The sequence below is a fragment of the Podarcis gaigeae genome (genome assembly GCF_964106915.1).
Source record: "Podarcis gaigeae genome assembly, chromosome: 11".
NCBI classification, from domain to species: Eukaryota; Metazoa; Chordata; class Lepidosauria; order Squamata; family Lacertidae; genus Podarcis; species Podarcis gaigeae.
The window spans coordinates 51,046,101-51,070,835 of NC_139687.1; the positions used below are offsets into that span (position 1 = coordinate 51,046,101).

The 24,735-nt window shown below is 41.5% G+C and overlaps 1 protein-coding gene across 5 annotated transcripts in view; it reads right to left on the reverse strand.

Moving 5' to 3' along the window:
* Nucleotides 1–24,735, reverse strand: part of WDR7 (WD repeat domain 7) — a 214,968-nt gene that overhangs the window by 127,986 nt on the left and 62,247 nt on the right. For all 5 annotated transcript variants that reach the window (XM_083702562.1, XM_083702561.1, XM_083702565.1 and 2 more), the window contains one exon: nt 10,405–10,518. In XM_083702562.1, the coding sequence (XP_083558688.1) occupies nt 10,405–10,518 (114 nt within the window). The remainder of the gene's footprint in view (nt 1–10,404; nt 10,519–24,735) is intronic.

Genomic DNA, 24,735 nt, shown 5'->3' on the forward strand with positions numbered 1-24,735 from the left:
TTTCAGAAATTTCCCCCCAGATGTCAATTCCACCTTTGAAATCCCAGTAACGTCCAGGAAAATCCAGACATATGCCAGCCCTAACCAACTTCATTACAGTTACAGATAGGTAGCCGTGTTGGTCTGCCATAGTCAAAACAAGAAAAATTCCTTCCAGTAGCACCTTAGAGACCAACTAAGTTTGTTATTGGTATGAGCTTTCGTGTGCATGCACACTTCTTCAGATACACACTTCTTCTGTGTATCTGAAGAAGTGTGCATGCACACGAAAGCTCATACCAAGAACTAACTTAGTTGGTCTTTAAGGTGCTACTGGAAGGAATTTTTCTTGTTTCAACTTCATTACAGTACTTGACTTAAGAAAATGAGACCCCCAAGTGGTTAAGAGAAAAGCTGCAGGCACGCGCAGGCAAGGACACCACAATTGAATCGATTTATTTCGGTCACTGAGTGTAAGGACCATCTGAAAAGACATTCTGTGGTGACATCTTAAAGACCACCACCACAACATCTGCAGCCCCACTGTAAGCTAAATCTGGGTAAATTATTTTCAGAATTATTTTAGGAAACCAGCAGGGCTTCACACTTTGTATTTTCCTTGGAAAAAATAAAAATAAAGCTGAATTTATCATCACTTTAACAGATGTTTATGGTCCATGTTGTGGGTTAGCAAAACTGTGGTAGGCATACTAATAGGTATGTGAAATTAACTTTGTTTACACGTCCAGCTTTGAGTTATTTAATACAATTTTTTTTTTAAGCTTTCTAAGTAACTTTGCCATCTTTGAAAAGAAGAATTCTCTGTCTTCTTGCACTTCTTTTAGTTGAACAAAACTAAATGCACACACACAGTTCCAAAGTCATGGATCACTTACAAGTTTTCTGAATAAACCATGATTTTTAAAAAGTGAGATTTAGCCAGCCATGCTCCTTTAAGGAATGGTGAAATGTGTATAAATTATTAAAGACAATATCACTCGGCTATCCATCTTTGCAACTCCCTTTATTCAGCAATGCAAGCTGTCAGATGCAACGGTAATGCTGATGAAAGAAAAAGCCGGTGGTTTCTGACAGCAGCAGTGAACTCTGACCCTCGAGGACCATAAAGCAGCCAACTTGGGCCCATTTTACATGAATGGAGCAGAGTGATTTACGTAGACTAGTTTAAGTTTCAAGAGACAGATAACATCTTATGAAAAGCCACAGAAATTATGGGAAGAGCCTTCTAAGCAGAATTTTAAAAATGGCAACGCTTTACAGTACGGGAGATTTTCAAGGATGTGTAACTGGATGTTAATGTGTGCACATAAATTTACTGCCTTGTTGTAGGGCTTGGAACTTGGCTCACCTTTTCCAGAATGAGAAGGGCTTTGGGAAGGTGAAGGATTTGTTTAACCCACTAACAGGCACTGGCGCAATATGCAGATACTATTCAACCTATCCAACCCTTTGGGGGCAGTGCTACAAATTACATATGTAGGGCAGATTGCTGAAAATGCAAATCCCCAAGTCAACATGGTACATTCCCCCATGGAACGTATTACTCAAGACAAACGTCACAAAACTTACCATTTTCAATGCCTACCTTTGTAGGCATCCCTATGTTTCCTTTGTAAAGGTAAAGGTAAAGGGACCCCTGACCATTAGGTCCAGTCGTGGCCGACTCTGGGGTTGCGGCGCTCATCTCGCTTTATTGGCTGAGGGAGCCGGCGTTTGTCCACAGACAGCTTCCGGGTCATGTGGCCAGCATGACTACGCCACTTCTGGTGAACCAGAGCAGCGCACGGAAATGCCGTTTACCTTCCCGCCGGAGCGGTACCTATTTATCTACTTGCACGTTCTTTCGAACTGCTAGGTTGACAGGAGCAGGAACCGAGCAACGGGAGCTCACTCCGTCGGGATTTGAACCGCCGACCTTCTGATCGGCAAGTCCTAGGCTCTGTGGCTTAACCCACAGCGCCACCCGCGTCCCCTATGTTTCCTTTGCAGGGATGAGCTAATCCTTCCCTCCTTTTTCCCCAGGCTCTGTAGTGCCTCTGTTTAGGCCAGAGAATCAATCCATATGCATAAAAAGATGCATGGTGTCTGCTCAGCACACACCTTTATGCAAGGAACCCATACGGCAAGGTGTATATGTGAAGGTTTCGCCTGCAGATCCAGTGGCTTTTACACAACAGGGCGGGCAAGCAAGCAAGCAAAGAGAGATGGTTGCATAGGTATAGTAAGAATCACTGGCCCCATGATTCCCAACAGAACTGTGTTTCAAGCAGGCATTATGCCACCGATTGTGTATGGAAATTGATCTAAGAAGAGAATAAGGAAAAAGTTGCCATTGTTTCCCCATCCCCAGATGTAGGGTCTCCATCTTTGTTACTGAGCTTAACAGTACTAGTCAGACCAGACAATACTGAGCTAGATGCATAAGTAGGCTGACTTGTTATAGAACTACCTATGATCCTAAACAGCCATGCAATTAAAAGATGCCTGCTTCTTGGGAGAAAAGCAATGACAAACCTAGACAGCATCTTAAAAAGTAGAGACATCACCTTACCAACAAAGGTCCGAATATTAAAAGCTATGGTATTCCCAGTAGTGATGTATGGAAGTGAAAGCTGGACCATAAAGAAGGCTGATCGCCAAAGAATTGATGCTGGAGGAGAGTCCCATGGACTGCAAGAAGATCAAACCTCTCCATTCTGAAGGAAATCAGCCCTGAGTGCTCACTGGAAGGAGAGATCCTGAAGCTGAGGCTCCAATACTTTGGCCACCTCATGAGAAGAGAAGACTCCCTGGAAAAGACTCTGATGTTGGGAAAGATGGAGGGCACAAGGAGAAGGGGACGACAGAGGACGAGATGGATGGACAGTGTTCTCGAAGCTACCAGCATGAGTTTGACCAAACTGCGGGAGGCAGTGGAAGACAGGAGTACCTGGTATGCTCTGGTCCATGGGGTCATAAAGAGTCGGACACGACTAAACGACAACAACAAGATGATCCTAAAAATAAAGCACTGAATAAAGGATGGCATTTAAATAAATGTTTTCAGAAGGGAAGGGAAGAGAAGTAAGAAATCTGTCTTTGCTTGCAGGGTTGTCATAATGGGCACTGGTGCCAACTGTATAGGCTTTCAATGACATCTCTTAATTAAAAACATGCAAAGATTCTACTGAAGTGAAAATAAACCTGGGCTCTTGAAACAAAGGCTCACATTATGAAAAGCACTTTACAAAACAGCACGATGCAGATTTGTGAAAAGCAAAGCAAGAGCTTTCTGGCCCATGCTGAACAAAATAATAATTTAATTGTAAAAAAAATAGTCCGAGGCAGCAATGGCAGCTGAGGGCAGTAGAATTTAATGAACCCTCAGAGAAAGTCAAGAAGATAATGAAGGAGAACATTTGGTTCAGTTGGAAGGTTGCAGCATGCTGACTGTGAAAAAGATTGGAGAGTTACTGAAAAAAGAGAGTTGCTGAAAAAGAGTCCCTAATGCCATCTCACCAATATTAACTGGTAGCAGAGTGGGTTACGCCACTGAAGGAACAGGGAATAAGACAGGCTTGGGGGCCTTTTGTTATTTATTGCAGGTTTCAGCCATGAGTATAAAATGGAAACAAAAAAAATTCCTTCCAGTAGCACCTTAAAGACCAACTAAGTCAGTTCTTGGTATGAGCTTTCGTGTGCATGCACACTTCTTTAGATACACTGAAACAGAAGTTTCCAGACCCTTCTATATAGTGAGAAGGTGGGGAGGGGTATTACTCAGAAGGGTGGTGGGAATGGGTGATTGGCAGATAGCTGTGATGAGCCTGTTGACGACTCTTAACGACTGCAATAGGTCTTACAGGAAAAAGCAAGGGGTGAAAAGGTGAAAAATGGCTTAGTCATGTATAATGAGATAAGAATCCAAGGTCTTTGTTCAGACCAGGTTTCTCCATGGTTTTAAGTTTGGTGATAAGTTGTAATTCAGCAGCTTCTCTTTCCAGTCTATTTCTGAAATTCCTTTGTAGTAAAACAGCTACTTTGAGATCTTGAATCCTGGGAGAATGTCCTGGGAGATTGAAGTGTTCTCCTACTGGTTTCTCTGTCTTGTGATTTCTGATGTCCGATTTATGTCCGTTTATGGCCCATTCCCACCACCCTTCTGAATAATACCCCTCCCCACCTTCTCACTATATAGAAGGGTCTGGAAACTTCTGTTTCAGTGTATCTGAAGAAGTGTGCATGCACACGAAAGCTCATACCAAGAACTGACTTAGTTGGTCTTTAAGGTGCTACTGGAAGGAATTTTTTTTTGTTTTGACTATGGCAGGCCAACACGGCTACCTATCTGTAACTATAAAATGGAAGTTATTCTGTTTCATTCACAATATTAACAGGGGCAGTAATTTTAGAGAGTGTCTGTTTAATACTAAACCAAACACGTCTTCAACTAGGTCAGCATTACTGTGCAACCGTAATAAGGCTCCATAAATGGGTAAACACAGCAAATAGTTCTGCTGCACACCATTCAGAATCTGCAGGTCTGGAGTCATGATCCTAAAACCATAATTATGATAGGAAAATCTTGATGTCACGAACACCCTTAAAAGCTACTCTTCTAAGTTTCTTTAGCATCCTAAATTGAGATTCCTGCATTTCAGGGAGTTTGACGAGATGACCTTCCAACGCTATGATTCTAAGAAATGAGTACCCAAAGTTTGATGGGTCTTACATCACAAAATCACAACCCTATGTTCATTTATTTCTGAGCAGGTGTCACTGACCTCGGTGGAATTTAACTTTTTGAGAGGGAATCTCCTGGGTGATTTGCAACTTCTCCAAGTGCTATGCAGCTGAGAACCAGAAGTGAAATGTTTTGATTTTAACTCGCATTAAGCTTCTGTACACTGCTTGTCCCTGTACACTGTTGGATGTATAAAAGTTCTAGAAAATATCCCTGCAGCAGACATAGGGAGAATAAACTGGTTTTTAAGCCAAGCATGTAGCAATGGCATGTATTTTCATAGTGGCTTCTATTTTTGCATTCTAGACTCAGTTCACCCTTCAATAAGGTGCAAAATTACCTCAACTCTGCCAGTCAGAAGGAATATACAGATGCTTTATTAGCAGGGAACCTCAGAAAACAGCAACAAACCCAAATCAATACTCAGTCTCACACTAAATCCTCCTTCTAACTACATCCCTGAACACTGGGAAAGGATACTTTCCAGCACTAGATGCATTTTTAAAAAAAGGATTCATTTGTACTGCATTTACATTCCTGAACTTATAGTGACAATGCACTTTTCCATGTCTACAAAATATATTTGTAATAAGAGGTACTGGAGTGAAAGGAGCAAAGCAATGTGCTTATTGAGGTGGATGACTTAACATGGAAAAACCGACTACAGTGAGGAACTATTTCAAGACGTGTCCATGTACCGGTATTTCTCACTATCCCTCCATGTGTTCTGCTTGGTGCTAACAGGTCAGAATACAGAGCACCATAAACCAGATCTCCAAATTAAATTTCTGCTCACTGACAGAACCCACAAACTCTTTGAAGACTGCTTTGAAGTCTATTTCATATCACTGACAAGAATTATTCTAAATCAGCTGAACTCTAGTAAGTGGCAAAATTTATTTCCCCGCACATCCAGAAAAAGTCTACTGCTCTTTCTTCTGTTTGCATGTAGGAAACTGAAGAAGCTTGGGTAAATCAATGGAAGGAATTATGCCATCTTATTCACAAAAAATAAGGTGTTTCAATATTTAAAAAAATTGTGTTTCTGTCACCTATCTATTACATAGCATCAAAAAAGGAGATGCTGGAGCATTCTTCCTGAGATTTCAGGTGAACGTGTATCATTGGGAGGGGGGGATTTTATGGAAAATTAGGAGTATTTTTCCATGGATGTAACCATTAGTATACTGCCATACGTAATGGAGTACAGTCGTACCTTGGGTTAAGAACTTAATTCGTTCTGGAGGTCCATTCTTAACCTGAAACTGTTCTTAACCTGAGGCACCACTTTAGCTAATGGGGGCTTCTGCTGCAGCCGCACAATTTCTGTTCTCATCCTGAAGCAAAGTTCTTAACCTGAGGTACTATTTCTGGGTTAGCGGAGTCTCTAACCTGAAGTGTCTGTAACCTGAAGCATCTGTAACCCGAGGTACCACTGTACATGTACAAGGGAATGCATCCCATTCTACTTCTCCTTAGAAATTAAAAGTGAAAAGATTTAGATTGGGTTCATTGCATAGCCAGGGACAGAAACCACATTTAACCCAATAGGAAGGAAAGCAATAGATTAGGTGCTTGGACAAACGGAGAACAGATGCCACCCAGGAAATGACTGGTGTAGCACAGAGGCAGGAGATGCACAATTACATGCTCCTTTTGCCATTCTGCACGAATGCGAAACGTGAAAGTCATGGGTCAGGGAGGGACGAGTGCATTGTGTTCTGTGTTAAGGCTCTGGAATATTCTGCTGTTTCATTCCTAATGTGACCATATTGCTTTGTACTTGGAGGTACGTAGTTCTATCTGTCAACAAGAAGTCGTGATATAGTATCATATTCTCTGCTTTTGACAATGTCAGTGACATTTGACCTTTACTCCTATTATGTGGTCAGCTGTGCTGACCATGAGGAGGCGAAGACTATCGTCACAGACACTGACTGCAGTATTAACCCATGCAGCTCTATCCACTTAGCAGGGTTAATATTTACCATTAGAAATATAAAGGGTGTGCAGTACTTTCCTATTTAAATTTTCAAGCATCGACACACATTTTAAAGAAGAGACCAGGAGTGCATCAGAATACGCATTTGTTTCTTCCTTAAGAATAAAAGGATTTATTGTTATGTTTTCCTCAAAGTGTCTTGAAAGCTTGAAAGATCTTTTTTTTTTTTAAGCCAATTATTCTTGGGCTGGAATAATCAGCATATTATTTTGCATTTTTCCAAATTTGTAACTTCCCGGTTGAATTCATTCAATGCAGAACAATTCCCTTTTGCTTTTAGCTTAACTAATATCCGAATCAGAAGCTGAGAATAACCAAACTGTGTAATTCATTTTAAGCAGAAATAATGCAACAATTCTTTTTTTCCCCACTGTCCTCCAAGGAATATTTGAATTGGGAGTAATGTGGAAACCTGTATCTGAAAGAGGCTTCAGCATTTTTAAATGCCCCCAATTGCCAAAAAGAAAAGAAAATATTAATCTCCCAAAGGATTGGTATGAAACCTTGGGTGTTGTTGTTGTTGTTGTTGTTCTCTTTTAAAAATGATAAATAAAAAGTTTAGGTGAGTTGCTGAAAGCAATTCCTGGGGACAATGACATGTGTGCGTGTGTGGGTGGGTGTGCGCGCGCACACACACACACACACACACACATATTATGAAGCAAATCAATAGGTATTAGCATTTAAAATACAGATACAGAAAGAAGCTGTATCATATTTTAAGATGTCAGGGTGAGATTTAAGTTGTCACAGTAACAACTTAATATTTCCTTATTTGAGTTTCCCAGTTGTCATTCCGCAACTAAGGGCTATTCTTTTCATATCATTTTTATAGTTGTAAATTGATTTGACTATTTCCAGCTTCACCTGTGTCCGTCAGAGGCAATCTTTACTTTCTGAAGAAAACCAGAATGCTTCAGCTATCAAGGCAGTCACTGAGTTACAGAATTTCTAGGCCGAGCCATCAGCTTCATGTTAAGCAAATAAATTTAAATAAATGTTGTTTATGTCTAAAACCCCTAGTGCCAAAGCCTCTTTAACATATTTCAGGAAACGTGAGCCGATTTAGGATTTAAATTAACAAAACATGCATTGCTTGAAAATACTGAAGGAGCCTTTCCATCATTTTCTTTCCTTTTGTTATAGTTAGGCTCCCCCTACAAATGGCCTAAAATAATGTGCCCACAATTGTCAGTTCCGCTGATTTATATAGATTAAATGAACTGATGGCTCAGTCGGTAGAGCATAAGGCTCTTAATCTCCATGTTGGGCAAAAGATTCCTGTAGCACAGGGAGTTGGACTAGATGACCCTCGTTCTCTCTGCCAACTCTATGATTCTATCATACTGTCTATCCAACTATGTTCTCTAGACAGTTCCCAGCATGTTAAAACCCACACAACAACTCCAGTGATACAACACCTTTAAAACAGTATGAAAGAGCAGCTAATAGTTCTGAACAGTGGAGCAGAGTCCCTACAATGGTTGGATGATACCTCCTTCTGGCAACTCCTGTAGCCAAGCTGTGCCAAACATATCGCTCTGCTTTCCCTTGGACCACATCAATGAGGCCATGAGCAATCTCTTGTTGTCTGGGCATCCCAGGACTGCCATACACAGTCGTACCTTGGTTCTCAAACTCCTTGGTACGCAAACAACTTGGAACCCAAACACTGCAAACCCGGAAGTAAGTGTTCCGGTTTGCGAACCTTTTTCGGAAGCCGAACATCCTCCGTTTTGAGTGTTACACTTGCAATTTGAGTGCCATACTTCCGTTTCGAGTGTTACTCTGAGGTCTCTCTGTTTTTGCTATTTATTTTGCGTTTTTGTTTTTGCAGCTTTTTTGTTTTGTTTTTGTGACTGTGTGGAACCCAGTTCAGCTACTGGTTGATTGACTGTGTGACTGCAGTACATGGTTTATTGCTTTCATTTTACGGATCAATGCTCTCATTAGATAGTAAAATTCATGTTCAATTGCTGTTTTAGGGGTTGTTTTCAAAAGTCTGGAAAACAGATTAATCCATTCTGCATTACTTTCTATGGGAAAGCACGCCTTGGTTTTGGAACACGTTGGTTTTGGAACAAACTTCCGGAATGAATTAAGTTTGAGAACCAAGGTACCACTGTACGCTGTCCAGGTTTGCACTCAAGAGAGGTCACTCTTGTACCTCTAACACATCAGTGACTTCAACCCCGAAACTGCAATCCAATGTCTCTCGAGTCAGATGGACGCTGACAACCTAGCTTAATACAACATGGCTCACAATAGCAAAAGATAAAATATTAAAAACCATTCCACCCACCAAAGCATAAAATGAAAGAAAAAACTGCAATAAAAAAACAAACAAAGGTACAACTGTGAGTCTAATTAGCAGGAAATATTACTCAGAGTTTGCAAAATGCAAGAGATCTTCCAAAGCCCAAATTGATTTATTGCCCCATGCTGTTTCGTAGCATAAATGTTCAAGCTACTACCTAAATCTCAGCTCCCTTCTATTGCCACCAAAATAAAATTTACAGCTCTTGATGCACGTTTTCACTCTTTGTATGCCTACCAGATTTTTTCATAATGTAATTTATATAGGCTTCCAGTCGATAGAAATAAAGACAGTTTTCTTTTAAACTTGCGGAAAAATCTATAGAGAGCTCAATCAAGTCGTAGAATCCAAGAGCAAGATTGCAGAATCTGGAAGTTTGCAACTTGTTAGCTGCTTTGCCAGTATGCTAAGGACGTCTTTTATTTATTTAAATTGTTTGGGTACAAAGCACTCTTCCGTCATAGTTTACATCATCTCTGTTAATAAGAATAAATCAATTCAAGAATGAAGTATGGTTTATTTAACATATTTTTCTATGTAGCTGTTGCTGTAGAGTAATTTCACGTCAAAGTTCATTCACATTAGACTCTTCCTACCCTTTGTTAATATTTAGATTGTAAGCGGCTCAGGGCAGGGGCTTCTCTTTCTGGTTTCTTCTGCTTTGTCAGCCATTGCATATGTAGATGGCAATGTGCTAATTAATTCATTTTGCAGTAAGCAGCTCCAAGGAAGAATTATCTTTGAACCCTACATTTCCAACATTAGATCCATGAAGATATTCTTAAATCAGGGGTTATCTTTGGCAAGCTAGATGTTGCTGGACTCCCAACCTCCTTCACCTCTGACTTATGAGCCTTGCTTAGATGGGACTGATGGCAACTGGACTCCAACAACATCTGGAGGGCCGCAGGACAGCTACCCCTGTTTTAAATCTTTACAACTGCCTAAAAGCCATATGCAACTACTTGAGATCATGGTCAGCATAAGACACATGGAAATAAAAGACTATCCATCGTCCATCACCTTCTGAATTACATAATGAATGCAAACTAAATACAAGCCAAACTGGAAGAATTAAGCCCTTGCCAAGAGAGCTTAGCTCCACTTTTTTATTATTAATTTTCAAGATTATATATGCATGCCACCTCTGAAGTTCATTGGTGAGGGCTAAGCATGCAATAAAATGACTATTTGAAGTAATATGGTTTCTAAGCAAAATATATCCCATGTTTTATTCCTGAAATATCTTCAAAATGAGATTCGGGATACAATTTCACTAAAGCATAGTCAAAACTTCAAGAAACTTGCAGCACAAAACATGAAGAGATCTGGCTCAGAATTATTAAGCATACAAATGTTTACCTGCTGAGATGTCCTCATCAACAAGGTCATGTTCCTCTTCTGGAATTTTAGTTTCAGATACCATTTGTTCAGGAGCAGGAGTAGCGGTCTGAATTGCTTCCGTGGTCACTCCAGCTGAAATGTCAAAACACCACCATTCAATTCACAGAACAAAAGAAAATATGTTGATCTTTACATTCTATTTACATCACATTATATTTACATCACATTTAAGTGGAGGCGGAAATATCAGATCTTATAGGAATCAGATTGTCAGGCTTTCCTTCTCCCAGAAGACTTGCCAACCCTGAACCGGGTTCATGAGATTCCCTGAAGATAAGTGTTGTGATAAAAGGCCAGTTCTTGGGAGTTGACCCTTCCCAAGATGTTCTGAGTTTGGACCTTGTGAAGATCTGATCAAGGTACATACTCAAAGGAAACATCCTCCCATAGTGCATTGTAGAGCTGGAAAAGGTCAGAAAGGAGCAATGAACTAGAGCAAGTTTCCTATGAGGAAAAGTCAAAACTGGGATTTTTAAGTTTATAAGGTTTGTATAAAAGTTACACACGAGGCAATGGATAGAGAGAACTTTTTCTCCCTCTCTCATAATTCCTGAACCTGGGACTGTCCATTGAGGGTGAATGTTGGTAGATTCAGGCCAGTGTAAAGAAAATAGTTATTCATGAAGCACATATTGAAACTACAAGATTACAGTGGTACCTCGAGTTACAAACACCTCAGGTTACAAACGCTTCAGGTTACAAACTCCGCTAACCTGGAAGAGTTACCTCTAGTTGAGAATTTTGCTGCAGGATGAGAACGGAAATCGTGTGCCAGTGGCGCAGCAGCAGCCAGAAGCTCCATTAGCGAAAGCACACCAGTTTCAGGTTAAGAACGGATCTCCAGAACAAATTAAGTTCATAACTAGAGGTACCACTGTACCAGATGTAGTAATGGCCAGCAACGTGAAAAGCTTTAAAAGAAACTAAGCTCATTGGGGCAGAATCCTCCCATGTTTTGCTTATATTACCCTGCTGTTATGAAGACTGAATGATGATCCCAAGTCTTCCTTAATTATTTTTTTACTTTACAGCATACCTTGCTTAGGAGCCCAGAGAGGCTAGTAGCAATTTAGTGGCATGTATGGGGTTTGTTCCCTTTCAAAAACGTTTCCTTTAAAAGAGACAGTCTGTATAATGTTATGATTCAGTAGCAGGTTTTGCTGCTATATCAACATAAATAAAAATGAGATGTGCTGCAACACCATGTAACAGAAAGCTCAAACCTGTCACCAGAAGTCGAGTCAAAAAAGAAACAACGGGAAGCTGGTCTTATAGTAGGAACATAAAGAAGGTTGGTCGCTGAAGAATTGATGCTTTTGAATTATGATGCTGGAGGAGACTCTTGAGAATCCCATGGACTGCAAAAAGATCAAACATATCCATTCTGAAGGAAATCAGCCCTGAGTGCTCACTGGAAGGACAGATCCTGAAGCTGAGGCTCCAATACTTTGGCCACCTCATGAGAAGAGAAGACTCCCTGGAAAAGACCCTGATGTTGGGAAAGATTAAGGGCACAACTAGAAGAGGATGACAGAGGATGAGATGGTTGGACAGTGTTCTCAAAGCTACTAACTTGAGTTTGACCAAACTGTGGGAGGCAGTGGAAGACAGGAGTTGCCTGGCGAGCTCTGGTCCATGCGGTCATGAAGAGTCGGAAACGACTAAATGACTAAACAACAACAACCACCGCCATTGGTCTACCTTGTTCAGTGCTATCTAGCTGGCACTGATTCTCCAGGATTTCCCAACTATCTATAGATGCCAGAGGCTTTTTTGCAGGCATAGCATGTGCCCAGTCATTTCCCCAAAGTCTTGTACTGGTCCCGAAAGGGGTTATTCCAGAAGAAAAAGACTCTCCATCACTCTTATCTATTTTTGCAGCCCTGTTATAGGTGCTAGGAAGCTCCAAGAGCTCACTCCAGAATTAAGCAGAGGAGGTGGAAGTAATGCATGTCCCAATTAGAACTTTTGGAATGCCCCCTTTTATTTTGCACGGAGTCATTTAAAAATCCAGACCAATGTAAAGACTGTATGAAGCCGTTCACACATTTGAAATCCGCACACACAATTCTCAAAGTGAATATAATGTAACAAGCAACACAGAGGTTCCTATGTTCAATTCCTACCATTCTTTCACAACACCCCCCCCTTCCACAGAAGTAGAAAATCTGTAGTTGGCCACATTAAACTGCACAGCCTCGTTCCACAAAAGGAACTCATCAGCGAGACTATGTCATTAAATAAGCCTTTATTTATTGCAAAGCAATTATGAGCTGGAGGGAGACGCGGGTGGCGCTGTGGGTTAAACCAAAGAGCCTAGGACTTGCCAATCAGGAGGTCAGCGGTTCGAATCCCCACGACGGGGTGAGCTCCCGTTGCTCAGTCCCAGCTCCTGCCAACCTAGCAGTTCGAAAGCATGTCAAAGTGCAAGTAGAAGGTAAATGGTGTTTCCATGCACTGCTCTGGTTCGCCAGAAGCGGCTTAGTCATGCTGGCCACATGACCAGGAAGCTGTACGTCGGCTCCTTCGGCCAGTAAAGCGAGATGAGCGCCGAAACCCCAGAGTCGGCCACGACTGGACCTAATGGTCAGGGGTCCCTTTATCTTTTAATTATGAGCTGAGCCATGGGCTTGGGGGCCAAATGCATCAACCCAGGTCTCTCTATCTGGCCCTTGTGACTCTTCCTTGGCCACATCCCTCACCAGTCCTATTTTTCACCCCCCTTGAGCGACTGCCTGGAGTGAAAGGTATGATGCTGTCTTGCGCTTGCCTGGAGGAAGGGTGGAGAGGGCTATGGTGAAGGCTAGACTGCTGTACAAAATGTAAAATTCACAGTGGTTACTCTGGCCCCTCCGCTCCCCGCATGTGGCTTTAGGGAGGATGCTCACAAGGGATTGTGGCCCTCAAGTACAAAAAGACTACCCACCCCTGTTCTGAGCTAACAAGGAAGTGCTGGTGGCAAGTGCGAAAGTACTCTTTAGAAAGCATTCATAGCTTCCGTTGAAACCACTGCTTAGACGAGCTTATATTTAACATTCAAAAGCTGGGAGTAATATTTATTATTCACAAAACAAATCATCTGTGAGATTTCATCCGAATCTCCATGGAGAGGGGGTGGGAATCATAAATAATAAAAAAAGAAGACAGCCGCAGCAACCCAGAGGGGGGAAAAAGGAGAAAAGAACAGAGAATGTGAAAAACAGAAATAAATCAGATGGAGACAGACTGTGAAATATGGCTTCTTTTTTGAAATAAAGTCAATGAACAAGAGCATGCATTACCAAGCCTGACCTTCCTATTCTCCGGTGCTTTCTAGATAACCAATAAAGAGCAAATCCAACAAATAAGTTTATATAATATACGAAATAAAGAATAAATAATTGATGTCTAAAATACAGTGGATGTGACGCAAAGTGGTTACTTCAGTACAGGATGGGAGAAGTCCTACTCCGTTCTTCTTGTCCTCCAGACGAATAGTTTGCCTATATTTTCTATTATTTTAAGTCGTTTGTTGCCATACCTGTTTCCTGAAGGCTGGAAGGAAGCTTTAGTCTATTTGCAGATTAAGATCAGTAGATGAGGCCTAGCTCCAACTTCCTTTTAACTGTTGCTATACTAGTCAAGACCAGCAACGGGGCCTTAGTGGTGGTGATGCCGCCATAATGGAATTCTCTTCCAAGAGCAGTTAATCAGGCCAACTCTTATACTCTTTTTTGAAATAAAATGGTAGAAATTATTATTCTGATGTTTTAAAACATGGCCTTATTCTTTTGAACAAATTGATCAGCTGCTCAATAGTGAGATTATTTTAGAGACATCATGGGGGGTGGTGTAGCAGCTATTCTTTATTTATTACATCTATATACTGCCTTTTCCTCCAAGTAGCTCAAGGTGGTGTGCATGATTTTCCTTTTCCTCACTTTAGCCTCACAAAAGCCCTGGTAGGTTAGGCTGAAAGTGAGAGACTAAGGCCACGCACTCAATGAGCTGCTTCTGATGGTAGCCATTTTACAATGTTTTCTGATGTAATGTACACCACCACAAGAGCTCTACAGAGCTATGTGGCTGTGTAAAAGGGAGCTGGCGTTTGTCCACAGACAGTTTTCCGGGTCATGTGGCCAGCATGACTAAGCCGCTTCTGGCGCAACGGAACAGCGAAACCAGAGTAGCGTATGGAAACGCCGTTTACCTATCTACTTGCACTTTTATCTACTTGCACTTTTGATGTGCTTTCAAACTGCTAGGTTGGCAGGAGCTGGCACCGAGCAATGGGAGCTCACCCTGTCGCAGGGATTCAACCCGTCGACCTTCTGATCAGCAAGCCCAAGAGGCTCAGTGATTTAGACCACAGCGATGTGGCTGCATAGAAATTGTCAAATAAACAAGCAGAACATCAGTGCTGGAGGATCCATCTGTATCAGGTTGTAGCTGATGCTGGAAGGGCTCTACTACTGCAAGAACACAATGCAACCCTTAACTAAGAGGTAACATATCAGAACTAGACACTGCTTCAATGGTATTTGATGCAGAAGGACAATTTGGTTAAAGGAAGCCCAGGGCATGTCACCAGGGCATAGGAGCAGCATTTTGCATCTCATTACTCAAATGGCACTCAGTGATCTAAGTATGAACTACCTCCATTGAACAGTCCAATGCTTTACATACATGAGTTATCATTTCATGTCAAGAGTGTTGAGCAGGTAGACATGGAATCAAACTAAGACATGGTGCAAAGACTCACTATGGACTATCAGGCATAATGCTTAAAAAATGTTTTAGGAGGCCAGCTTATATGTAAGACAAGCTTCCCACCATTATCACTGGACTCTTAGCACCCACAAGCATTAAATGGGTTCGTCATTCAGAAGGGTTTTGGCTCAATTCAGCCCCCTCCTTCAGCTTCCCATTTAGAAGAAAATGTGTTGTAGCAAAAGTGGCAACTGTGGCGAAAAGAAAAGAAATCATGCTTGCAGACCTAGCAAGGGGTGGCGGGGTTCAGGTGCTGGCCAGAACTGCAGCAAACCTTTGTCAACATCACAAGCATCTGAGACTGGAGGATGGGCAGCTGTCAGGATTAGAGACTCAGTGGAGATGGGAAGTGTAAACTAAATCAGAATCAGACAAAGCACGATATACCGTGGGCTAACAGAAGCTGGATCAGAAATCTGGGCAAAGCAACGAGCCAAATGGTGGTTTCATAAGCACAAACCAATAGCAGAGAGTTTTGTTCATGAGATGAGGGGCAAAGGGGAATTCAGAAAATAAGGAGCTAACTCCACAAAAATAGCAGGGATTAGGAACAGTAAGAAACAGCAAAGCATAGTAAGTAGCAGGATCAATGCAGGCAGGGAGCATGCAGAACTAAAGGCGCGTAAGTTAGTATCCCAAGCAGAGGGACCTAATGATATTTACATGCACCAATCGGGATTCCAGAGGCTGGGGCTATCCAGGAACTCAGCAGAATGCCAAAGACTTTGGCAAAACCTAGCAAGTAACAGCGGATGGCATCCAACTAACTTGTTCCATCGGTAATTTTGCTTGCACAACAGAACACTCTGCCTCTTCCCATGATCACCCTGTGCCCTCCCCATATCTGCCCTAGAGGGTTGGGAGAAAACCCTCATTTAAGGGGTATATGGGAAAAGTTCCGCTTTGCATGCACAAATCATTGCAGTGAAGGAATAAGGTAGTTGGATACTGTTCATTGACTCTTTTACCATTGACTCTAAGATCCCAAAGTGATGGCTGGCCACCTCCAATGCAAGGCACAGAAAAATTCCTCCCACCCCCCTTACCGGGACCCCCTCCCCACTTCTTTGTATCAACCACTTTAAGAGCTTACATATCTGAATTGCATTCAGTTCTCTGAATTACTAAAAATTAGATCTTATTGGACTTAAGAGCTTACATATCTGAATTGCATTCAGTTCTCTGAATTACTAAAAATTAGATCTTATTGGACTTAAGAGCTTACATATCTGAATTGCATTCAGTTCTCTGAATTACTAAAAATTAGATCTTATTGGACTAAAATTTATGATGTGACCTTCTCCATTTTGAATATTCACGACCCAATATTCAACTGAAAGCTCTGCGAAAATTTAAAAGTACAGCTCCGAATATGCCCTGCTGTAAGGCTTCATAATAATGCACAGCTGTAGGCTGAAATCCCAAGAACTGTTATGTGTACTTAAAGTCAATATGACTCGTGCACATGTAGCTGTGCGTAGGATTGCAGCCTTAATTTGAAAGAAGCAAGTATTGATACGTAGGGAAAGAATCATACTTGTTATAAAGAATTTATTGCTTTTTCTTTTGGAGTGCTAATATGGATATACAGGATCATTTCAAAGGTGCAAAGCTCATTCCATATAAAGCATCCTGCAAATATTTTTCTTTTTTGGGTTCTGTTTCGTTAGCGTGTTCACAGTTTTTGTGAAAATACTATCTAAATAAATAAGAATTTAGCAGTATGGGAGGTGCAAGTTTGTCTATAGTTTATTTCCAGACAGAAGGTTTAAATTTATTGGAAAGAGATTTCTGCAGTGACTGACCAGTACTGCCCCACATTCCCTGCAATCCGTATGACAGACAGACTGCCTGCCTCACATTAATTCACTTCACACTATTTCTATCGATCCACAGTCGGTTCCCTAGTCTCTTTGCACACATTGCCTGTCTGGCTGCCTACATCCACATCAGCACATATACACAAAGGCCACAGAAAGATAACCTTTTGCTTTCCATTAAAGACACAGTAGCCATTTTTTTTCTATCTGCAGCACCATCAGACATATAAAATATATCAGAATTTCTATTGCCTGCTGGACAAATCGAGTGCTCAAAGATTTCAAGTACATCCAGTGTTATATTCTAGAAAACAATCATTTTCACATTTTAAGAAAAGATGTTGGTCTGACCGAAAAAGATGTGTCTGTGTGTGTGTGGTGCTGGGTGGGGGAAGGAAACCTGGAATTGTGTGTGTGTGTGTGTGTGTGTGTGTGTGTATACACACACACAAGGGGAGGGGGGAGTCCTTTCAAAATGCATTGTGATTTGAAGAGCCAACATTACATACAGACCAATTTGACCCCCTTGTAGCTATAATGAAAATAGCATTTTCTAAGGTTCACACAGGACCCCAACATTTCACCACATCAATGATTAGGCAGAATACAATGGTGCAGTAACGTTAAGAACTGTGCGTACAAGGAAATTCAGATAGCGTGAACAGATTAACATCCATGCTTAAAAATATCTCTTCTTGCAAAAACGAAAGAAAACAAAACACAAAACCCCTAACAATTGACAACAGGGGGAAATGCTGATATATACACTTAATTCCCCACCCCCTGACAATGCTGTGAATGCTGATTTTGGGTTTTAGGAGTAATATATACGGCATATATATATCTGCCTTAAGAGACAGTGTCCAAATTCCTGAGTCAAAATCCATGAATTACCATCCCAGTCAGAAAACAATACTGCCCTATGAAATACTATGGATGAAAATCTAGAAGGAACTGAATCAGCCAGTGTTCATGATGCAAATCACCAAATGTTCGCAAGGGAGGATTTCCCCTTCCCCGAGGCTGACAAGTAACCTTCCCAGTCATTTCCAAGCCACTGGAACCGTACAGATACTGCAGAAGCAGCAGCTTTAATTGGACTATTTGCAGAAAACAAATATGGTGCCAGCATGAAAGGCCACGGATGACACCGTCACAAGTAACAGCAGTAATAAGAACCAGGGGGATAGAAGAGGACACTGGGGCTATGCACAGGAAGACGGAGGTACCCAAATCTTACTCTGCTGCACTAGGCAGAGTCCTTCTAGAAATCCAGCTTGCCAACAAGCTTCCATGTTTCTCCCCAACATGCTGCCTTCCTTGTGGACAGAGAAAGGCAGCTATCAAATGTGTAGAAGTAGAATAAGGATCTTTTGTCTGTCAGACACAAAGACATATCACCGTGCTATGTTGATGGTGACATACTGGAATAAGGGACACGGGTGGCACTGTGGTCTAAACCACTGAGCCTCTTGGGCTTGATGATCAGAAGGTTGGCGGTTCGAATCCCCATGACGGGGTGAGCTCCCGTTGCTCTGTCCCAGCTCCTGCCAACCTAGCAGTTTGAAAGAAAGCCAGTGCAAGTAGATAAATAGGTACCACTGCGGTGGGAAGGTAAACGGCATATCTGTGCGCTATGGTTTCATTCACGGTGTTCCATTGCGCCAGGAGCGGTTTAGTCCTGCTGGCCACATGACCTGGAAAGCTGTCTGTGGACAAATGCCGGCTCGCTCGGCCTGAAAGCAAGATGAGTGCTGCAACCTCATAGTTGCCTTTGACTGGACTTAACTGTCCAGGGGTCCTTTGACTTTTTTTACCTTACTGGAATATAGCAGCACTTTTTTAAAAAAGGGGGTACTTGAGGGCATGCAGTGCTGGCACCTGTTTTTGTTTTGTTTTGTTAAAAAGTGTGGCACTTACTGTAACAACTTCATGGTGAGGGCACCTATTTTTCTAGAAAGAGGGCACTGTGTATATGCGTGTGCGAAGAAAAAAACCGATCAGAACTGAACTAAAGCATAATCTAAATGCACAGATGAATTATCATAAAATTACCAGGTATTTGAACTGGGCACACCGAATAATATCTCGCATCATCTGCTTATTGGAATTTAACATGATACTTTGCGAAGGGCACAACGCGAAGCGTATCTACTCAGAAGGAAACCCCACTGAATTAAATTAGATTTACTCCCAGGAAACTGCTCACAGAATTACAACCTATAACGTTTGGTTTTTGTTGAGCCGTGGAACCCTGCCAATAATTCATTATAAACTTTTATAGACGTATTTATTGCCTCCATTAAAAAAATTCTTTTGTTTCATTCTATCCAGCAACATTGGCTTTACATCTCTCTTCTCCCTCCCCCTCCCCCCCAAGCTGCCCTTTTAATTCAAAAAGAGAATGGAATAATATATGGCATAATTCAATGATTTTGGATTTGGCTGCGCAAGGGGCGACTGCACACAATCTATGCCCATGATAAGCAGGGTGCAAGAGTTGTACAGCTGTTTTGGAAGAGAGAGAAAATGTGTTTTATGTGGAAGAGACGGATACTGCTCACCATCAGGACTAAAGCAGTTACAAAAAGCCAATCACCCTAGCTCCCACCCAAAGCACCTTTTAAAGAATTAAACCTTTAAAATAAAAAGAAAGGAGAAAAGGAGAAGCAAAGAAAAATAACTTCAAGTCCCAAAATATCCCACTCAGTTTTTCCTGTATGTTCTGCTTATTACCAAAACGGTAGGGAAGGATTGGAAGTGCATTTCTATGAGAGCTCATCTGGGCCTGCTGTTCATCTTTCACCTAAAGTCATAATCCTCTCGCTATGACATCACAGCAGGCTATACGAGAAGTTAAAAGGAAAGTATAAAATTATATACAATCCGAATTTCTCCTAAAGGGGATGACTGTAAGTTCTCAATAGACTAATGTGCTTAGTTAGGGGCCGGGATCCAATTATTAATTTGATTACAATTCCTTCTATGCGGATCCACTCATCTGATTCAAAAGCAATATATTTCTGTGGTTTGACGGGGTGTCCAGATACCCACCCATTTCTCCTCTAAAGAGCTGGGGAAAATCTGCCCAAAACGTAGCAATTGTGCTATGGGGGAGATAGAGCAGGTAAAGCTGATGTTGGCACCACATAAACAAAAAGCCTGTGTGGCGAAGTGGTTAGATAGGGATACCCTATGTCGGGATTTTCCCAGACATCACCAGGATTTCGAGGGTAGAATTGACATCCGGGGGGAATTTCCGAAAGGCGGCGCTTTGTCCTGGGTTTCTGAAATACGGCAACCCTAGCATTGGACTAGGATGGGAGGGGGCAGGATTCAAGTCGCCACTCAGCTCAAATATGGGGACTGCCCCATATTTGATCACCCATATTTGATCAGTCTTGATCATCCCTGCCATACTGATACAACAACGAGGTGGAGCGGCTTTGTGCTTGGTGTGGAGAGAACAATCTGGCTCTTAATACGACTAAGACCAAGGAATTGGTGGTGGATTACAGGAAAAAAAAGGCGGACATTCAGCCCTTGTATATCAACGGGGAACGGGTGGAGAGGGTGGCGGAATTCAGGTTTTTGGGAGTGACTATCGATCAGGGCATGACTTGGAGCGCAAATACCACTGCTCTGGTGAAGAAGGCCCAGCAGAGAATTTATTTCCTCAGACTTTTAAAGAAGAACAATCTGAGTGAGAGACTGCTGGTGTCCTTCTACCGAGGCTCCATAGAGAGCATTCTCACATACTGTATTTGTGCCTGGTTCTCCAGCTGTACAGCTAGGAAGAGGAAGGTGCTCCAGAAGGTCATAACCACAGCCCAAAGGATTATTGGTCATCCCCTCCCATCTTTGGAAGAACTGTACGGTTCCCGTTGTCTTAGGAAAGCAAACAATATCCTGCAGGATGCATCTCACCCGGGACACAGTCTGTTTGTACTACTGCCTTCTGGCAGGAGATACAGAAACATCAAGTCAAGGACAAATAGACTGAAAAATAGTTTCTATCCAAGAGCTGTGGCCTTCTTAAATGCAGTAACTCGATAGTGTGACCTGGGAGTTTGATGGGTGTGGGTGTGGGTGTGGCTGGAATGTGGTTTGTTTGGTTGTTGTTGTTGTGTTGCTTTTGTTGTTTTTAAGGGATGGCATCCAATTTCGTTGCACTTGTGCAATGTTGCACTTGTGTAATGACAATAAAGAATCTATCTATCTATCTATCTATCTATCTATCTATCTATCTATCTATCTAACCAGTGACTTCCCACTTTCCTTGCAAATAAGTCTTCACCAATATCATTAATGGGAGAAAGGGAAAATACAGTGGTACCTCAGGTTAAGTACTTAATTCGTTCCGGAGGTCCATACTTAACCTGAAACTGTTCTTAACCTGAAGACCACTTTAGCTAATGGGGCCTCCTGCTGCTGCCGCGCCGCCGGAGCACGATTTCTGTTCTCATCCTGAAGTGAAGTTCTTAACCCGGGGTCCTATTTTTGGGTTGGCGGAGTCTGTAACCTGAAGCGTATGTAACCTGAAGCATATGTAACCTGAGGTACCACCGTAGTATGAATTTAACCCTCTAGAAGTCGAAGTGGCCACAAAGTATTTCATGCTGAAGAGCCTCAACCCTCTTTTCTGGCCTATCTTCTGCAATTACCTTCATTAAAGGCTGCCATCTACCCCTCAAAACTTCCAAGGGAAGTTTTGCTCATCATTTGAAATTCACTAGGTAACAGGCACATTTTGCACCTGGCTCTCGGCCACTTGCGACCCATGATTTCTTGCCCATATGGAGGTGCATGCCTTGGGATCCATGGATCTTGACTGTTTTCGCACACCAGCAACACATCCTGCAGAATTCTCTCTGTTTATATCCATCTGCACAATCAGAATGAATTTCAGGAACCAAAAAGGTTGTATTTAAAAATACGGCTTTTGAGTGGTCTGGCCCCAAAATTGCAACTAGGCATTCCGTTTTGGCGACTGTAACCCTGGTTTAACACTGCCTATGCTGCTTGTTTTGTACCAGGAAAATACCTGAAGGGATATCAGAGACTGAAACTGCCCCCTTCCAGCTAAAATAGTATATTGCTTTTCCCCCTAGTATTGTGAGCTTCTAAGCTGATGAACATTCATAAGCACAAATAGTCATTTTGATACTATACTATATTATTATACTACACTGAAATGTTTCAATGTTTCTTCAATTGTCCTTGAATCTTCCTGCCATACTTGCCATCTTCTTCTGCCACACCAGGGCGGTGTGCCACTCCCTTTGAGAACCACTGCTGTATGCAGTCATATTCTTCAAGCTGTGGGGACACAACAGTCTGAAAAGAGACCTGGACTTTTTCTGTTTCTCAGCATTTCTAGAAATCTCCAAATCAATACTAAGTTTTGTACCAATTTTAAATGCTAATTTTCCTCTGTATTTTAATTTTCTGTAGCATCAAAATGTGTTTGTGTTATTTCATGTTGACTGCCTTCCACCAGTGGTTCTTCTGTGTGTGTGTGTGTGTGTGTGTATATATATATATATATATATATATGCACGTCTCCCCCAAATCCTATATTGTCTTCATACAGACATATCAAGGTTGACTTCCAACACTCATAGATGGAAAAAAACTAAATATGGATCTCTCTGCTCTGTCAATGCATGTATATATTTACGCCAGCGATGCCAATTATGATAGTTTGTTGGAAGAGAACCCATGAACTGCCACAGGTTCTTTGCAGTCTTGAGACATATGGATTTGTAAAGGAACTAAAAGATGACAAACTGCTCTTAAACTGCAGAAGAAACACAGTGATTACTGTATATGAAAATGTAATGCTTCTAAAAGCAAAATATAGTTACATCAGTACATTACACTGATTAAATCTCAGTGTTTGTTTTATATATTCATAGCCAACAAATGGATTTTAAAAGGTACAAGTGTTGAACTAATTGAGGAAGCAATCACTTCAGACAGCCAGGGCTTTTAGAGAATTAAGTTGTAAACATAAACTATGAAAAATATGAGTAAGAGAGGTTACTAGACCACAGAATTGCTACAATAAATGTTAAATGAGTAAGGTATTTGGCAGGTGAAAAATTGCAGGGAAAGGCAGGCACGCGTACAAACAACATAGCTGGATTTTACATTCCTTTATGAAAATCCTTAACAGCTCATCCAATATTTAAGATTTGTGTGCATCAGTAGATTTGCTGGAGAAACAAACACAGATATTAGCTTTGATTTCTAGTAGTATATTGAATGCTTTCAGTTAGCAGTGTAACCCTATAAGAGTCTACTCAGAAGTAAGCCTCAGCTCCCGTTATTCCCAGGTAAATTGGGTGCAGGATTGTAGTCTGAAGTATATAAAATGGCTAAGGTGCTAGATCAGTGGGATATGCACAGACTCCTTAAGAGTTGAGCTTTACAGTCTAATCCAACACAACTGTTTCAGATGCAGCCCGTCATCTGTAATGCAACTCTATGCATATTCGCCTGGAAATAAGTCGCACTGCGTACAACTGGATTAGGATTGCAGCCCTAACACTGCAGTTATTGAGTAATGATAATTACTACAAGGTTTGTAATCAACAGTATCATTGTGTATTTATTTATATACTGCTCGACATCAACATAAGCTTCCAAGTACAAAATATACAGTGTTATCATGAATAATGGGTAATTCATCCCAAGTGCCTAGATTTATAGCCAGCACCATTCTCTCTAATAGTTAAGGGACTTGTAGTTTAGTAATGATACTAAATGTTGACAATGAATTAAAGAAAACGAAATGACAACTGCTCTTGCTTTGAACTCTGACCAGCCAGAGCTGCATTCGAAACTTCTCCAATTCAGGATCTAGACCCAGAAAGCAAGGAAGAAGAAACTTCCTCCATCAGAAAACATGGCTTAACTTGTTCCAGTGGGGGGGGGGGACGACTCCCCTTACAAAAACAGGACACAGTAATGAAAGTCAGAGCAGCAATCAACTACCATTGCACCAGGTCATCATTCCTTCCCTTCTTCACCTGCTGTAATCAGCAACAGACCAAGAGAAGAACCCTACTAATCTGGGAATGATTCTGTGCGAAACCTTAAATTATTCCTTTAGCGGCACCCATCCTGCATACCAAATAAGGCAAAAGAGTCGTTGGCAAAGGCAAGAATACAAAAAAGGGTGAGATCAGGATCCAGGAAAACCTGTGCAAAAGTACATGAAAAGCACTTGCACCCAAATTGCTTCTCCACCAGCACCCAAGGGAGTGCAGAAGAGGAGAAACTATTGCCTTTCAGCAGGACCTTTTCCATCTCATTCAATGCTGCCCTACAAGGCTCCTCGGTATGCACAGGTATGTAACACCACGGAGGGAACTCTGCATCACAGCCTTATAACATCATCAAATTCAGACACACATATACACAAATTAAGCAAACTTGTGCAAATTTGCCCAAACTGCGTAACTTGGCTTTTTAAAAGTATCTTATTATTAATCAGTTGAAATAAGAAGTGAGAAAACATTACGTTACCCTAGAATCAGTCATCTTGATAACCATCCACCAAGTTTTCTTTCATTTCCTACTTTAATTTACTGTTCAACCCACTGGATTCTTACAGCTGCATAAAGCATTTGTCCACTTTCAAAAGCCAGAGCACTAGGTCATAGGGAGGCAACAGGTCCACTTAGCATATTTGTTTGTATATATAAAGCCGCTT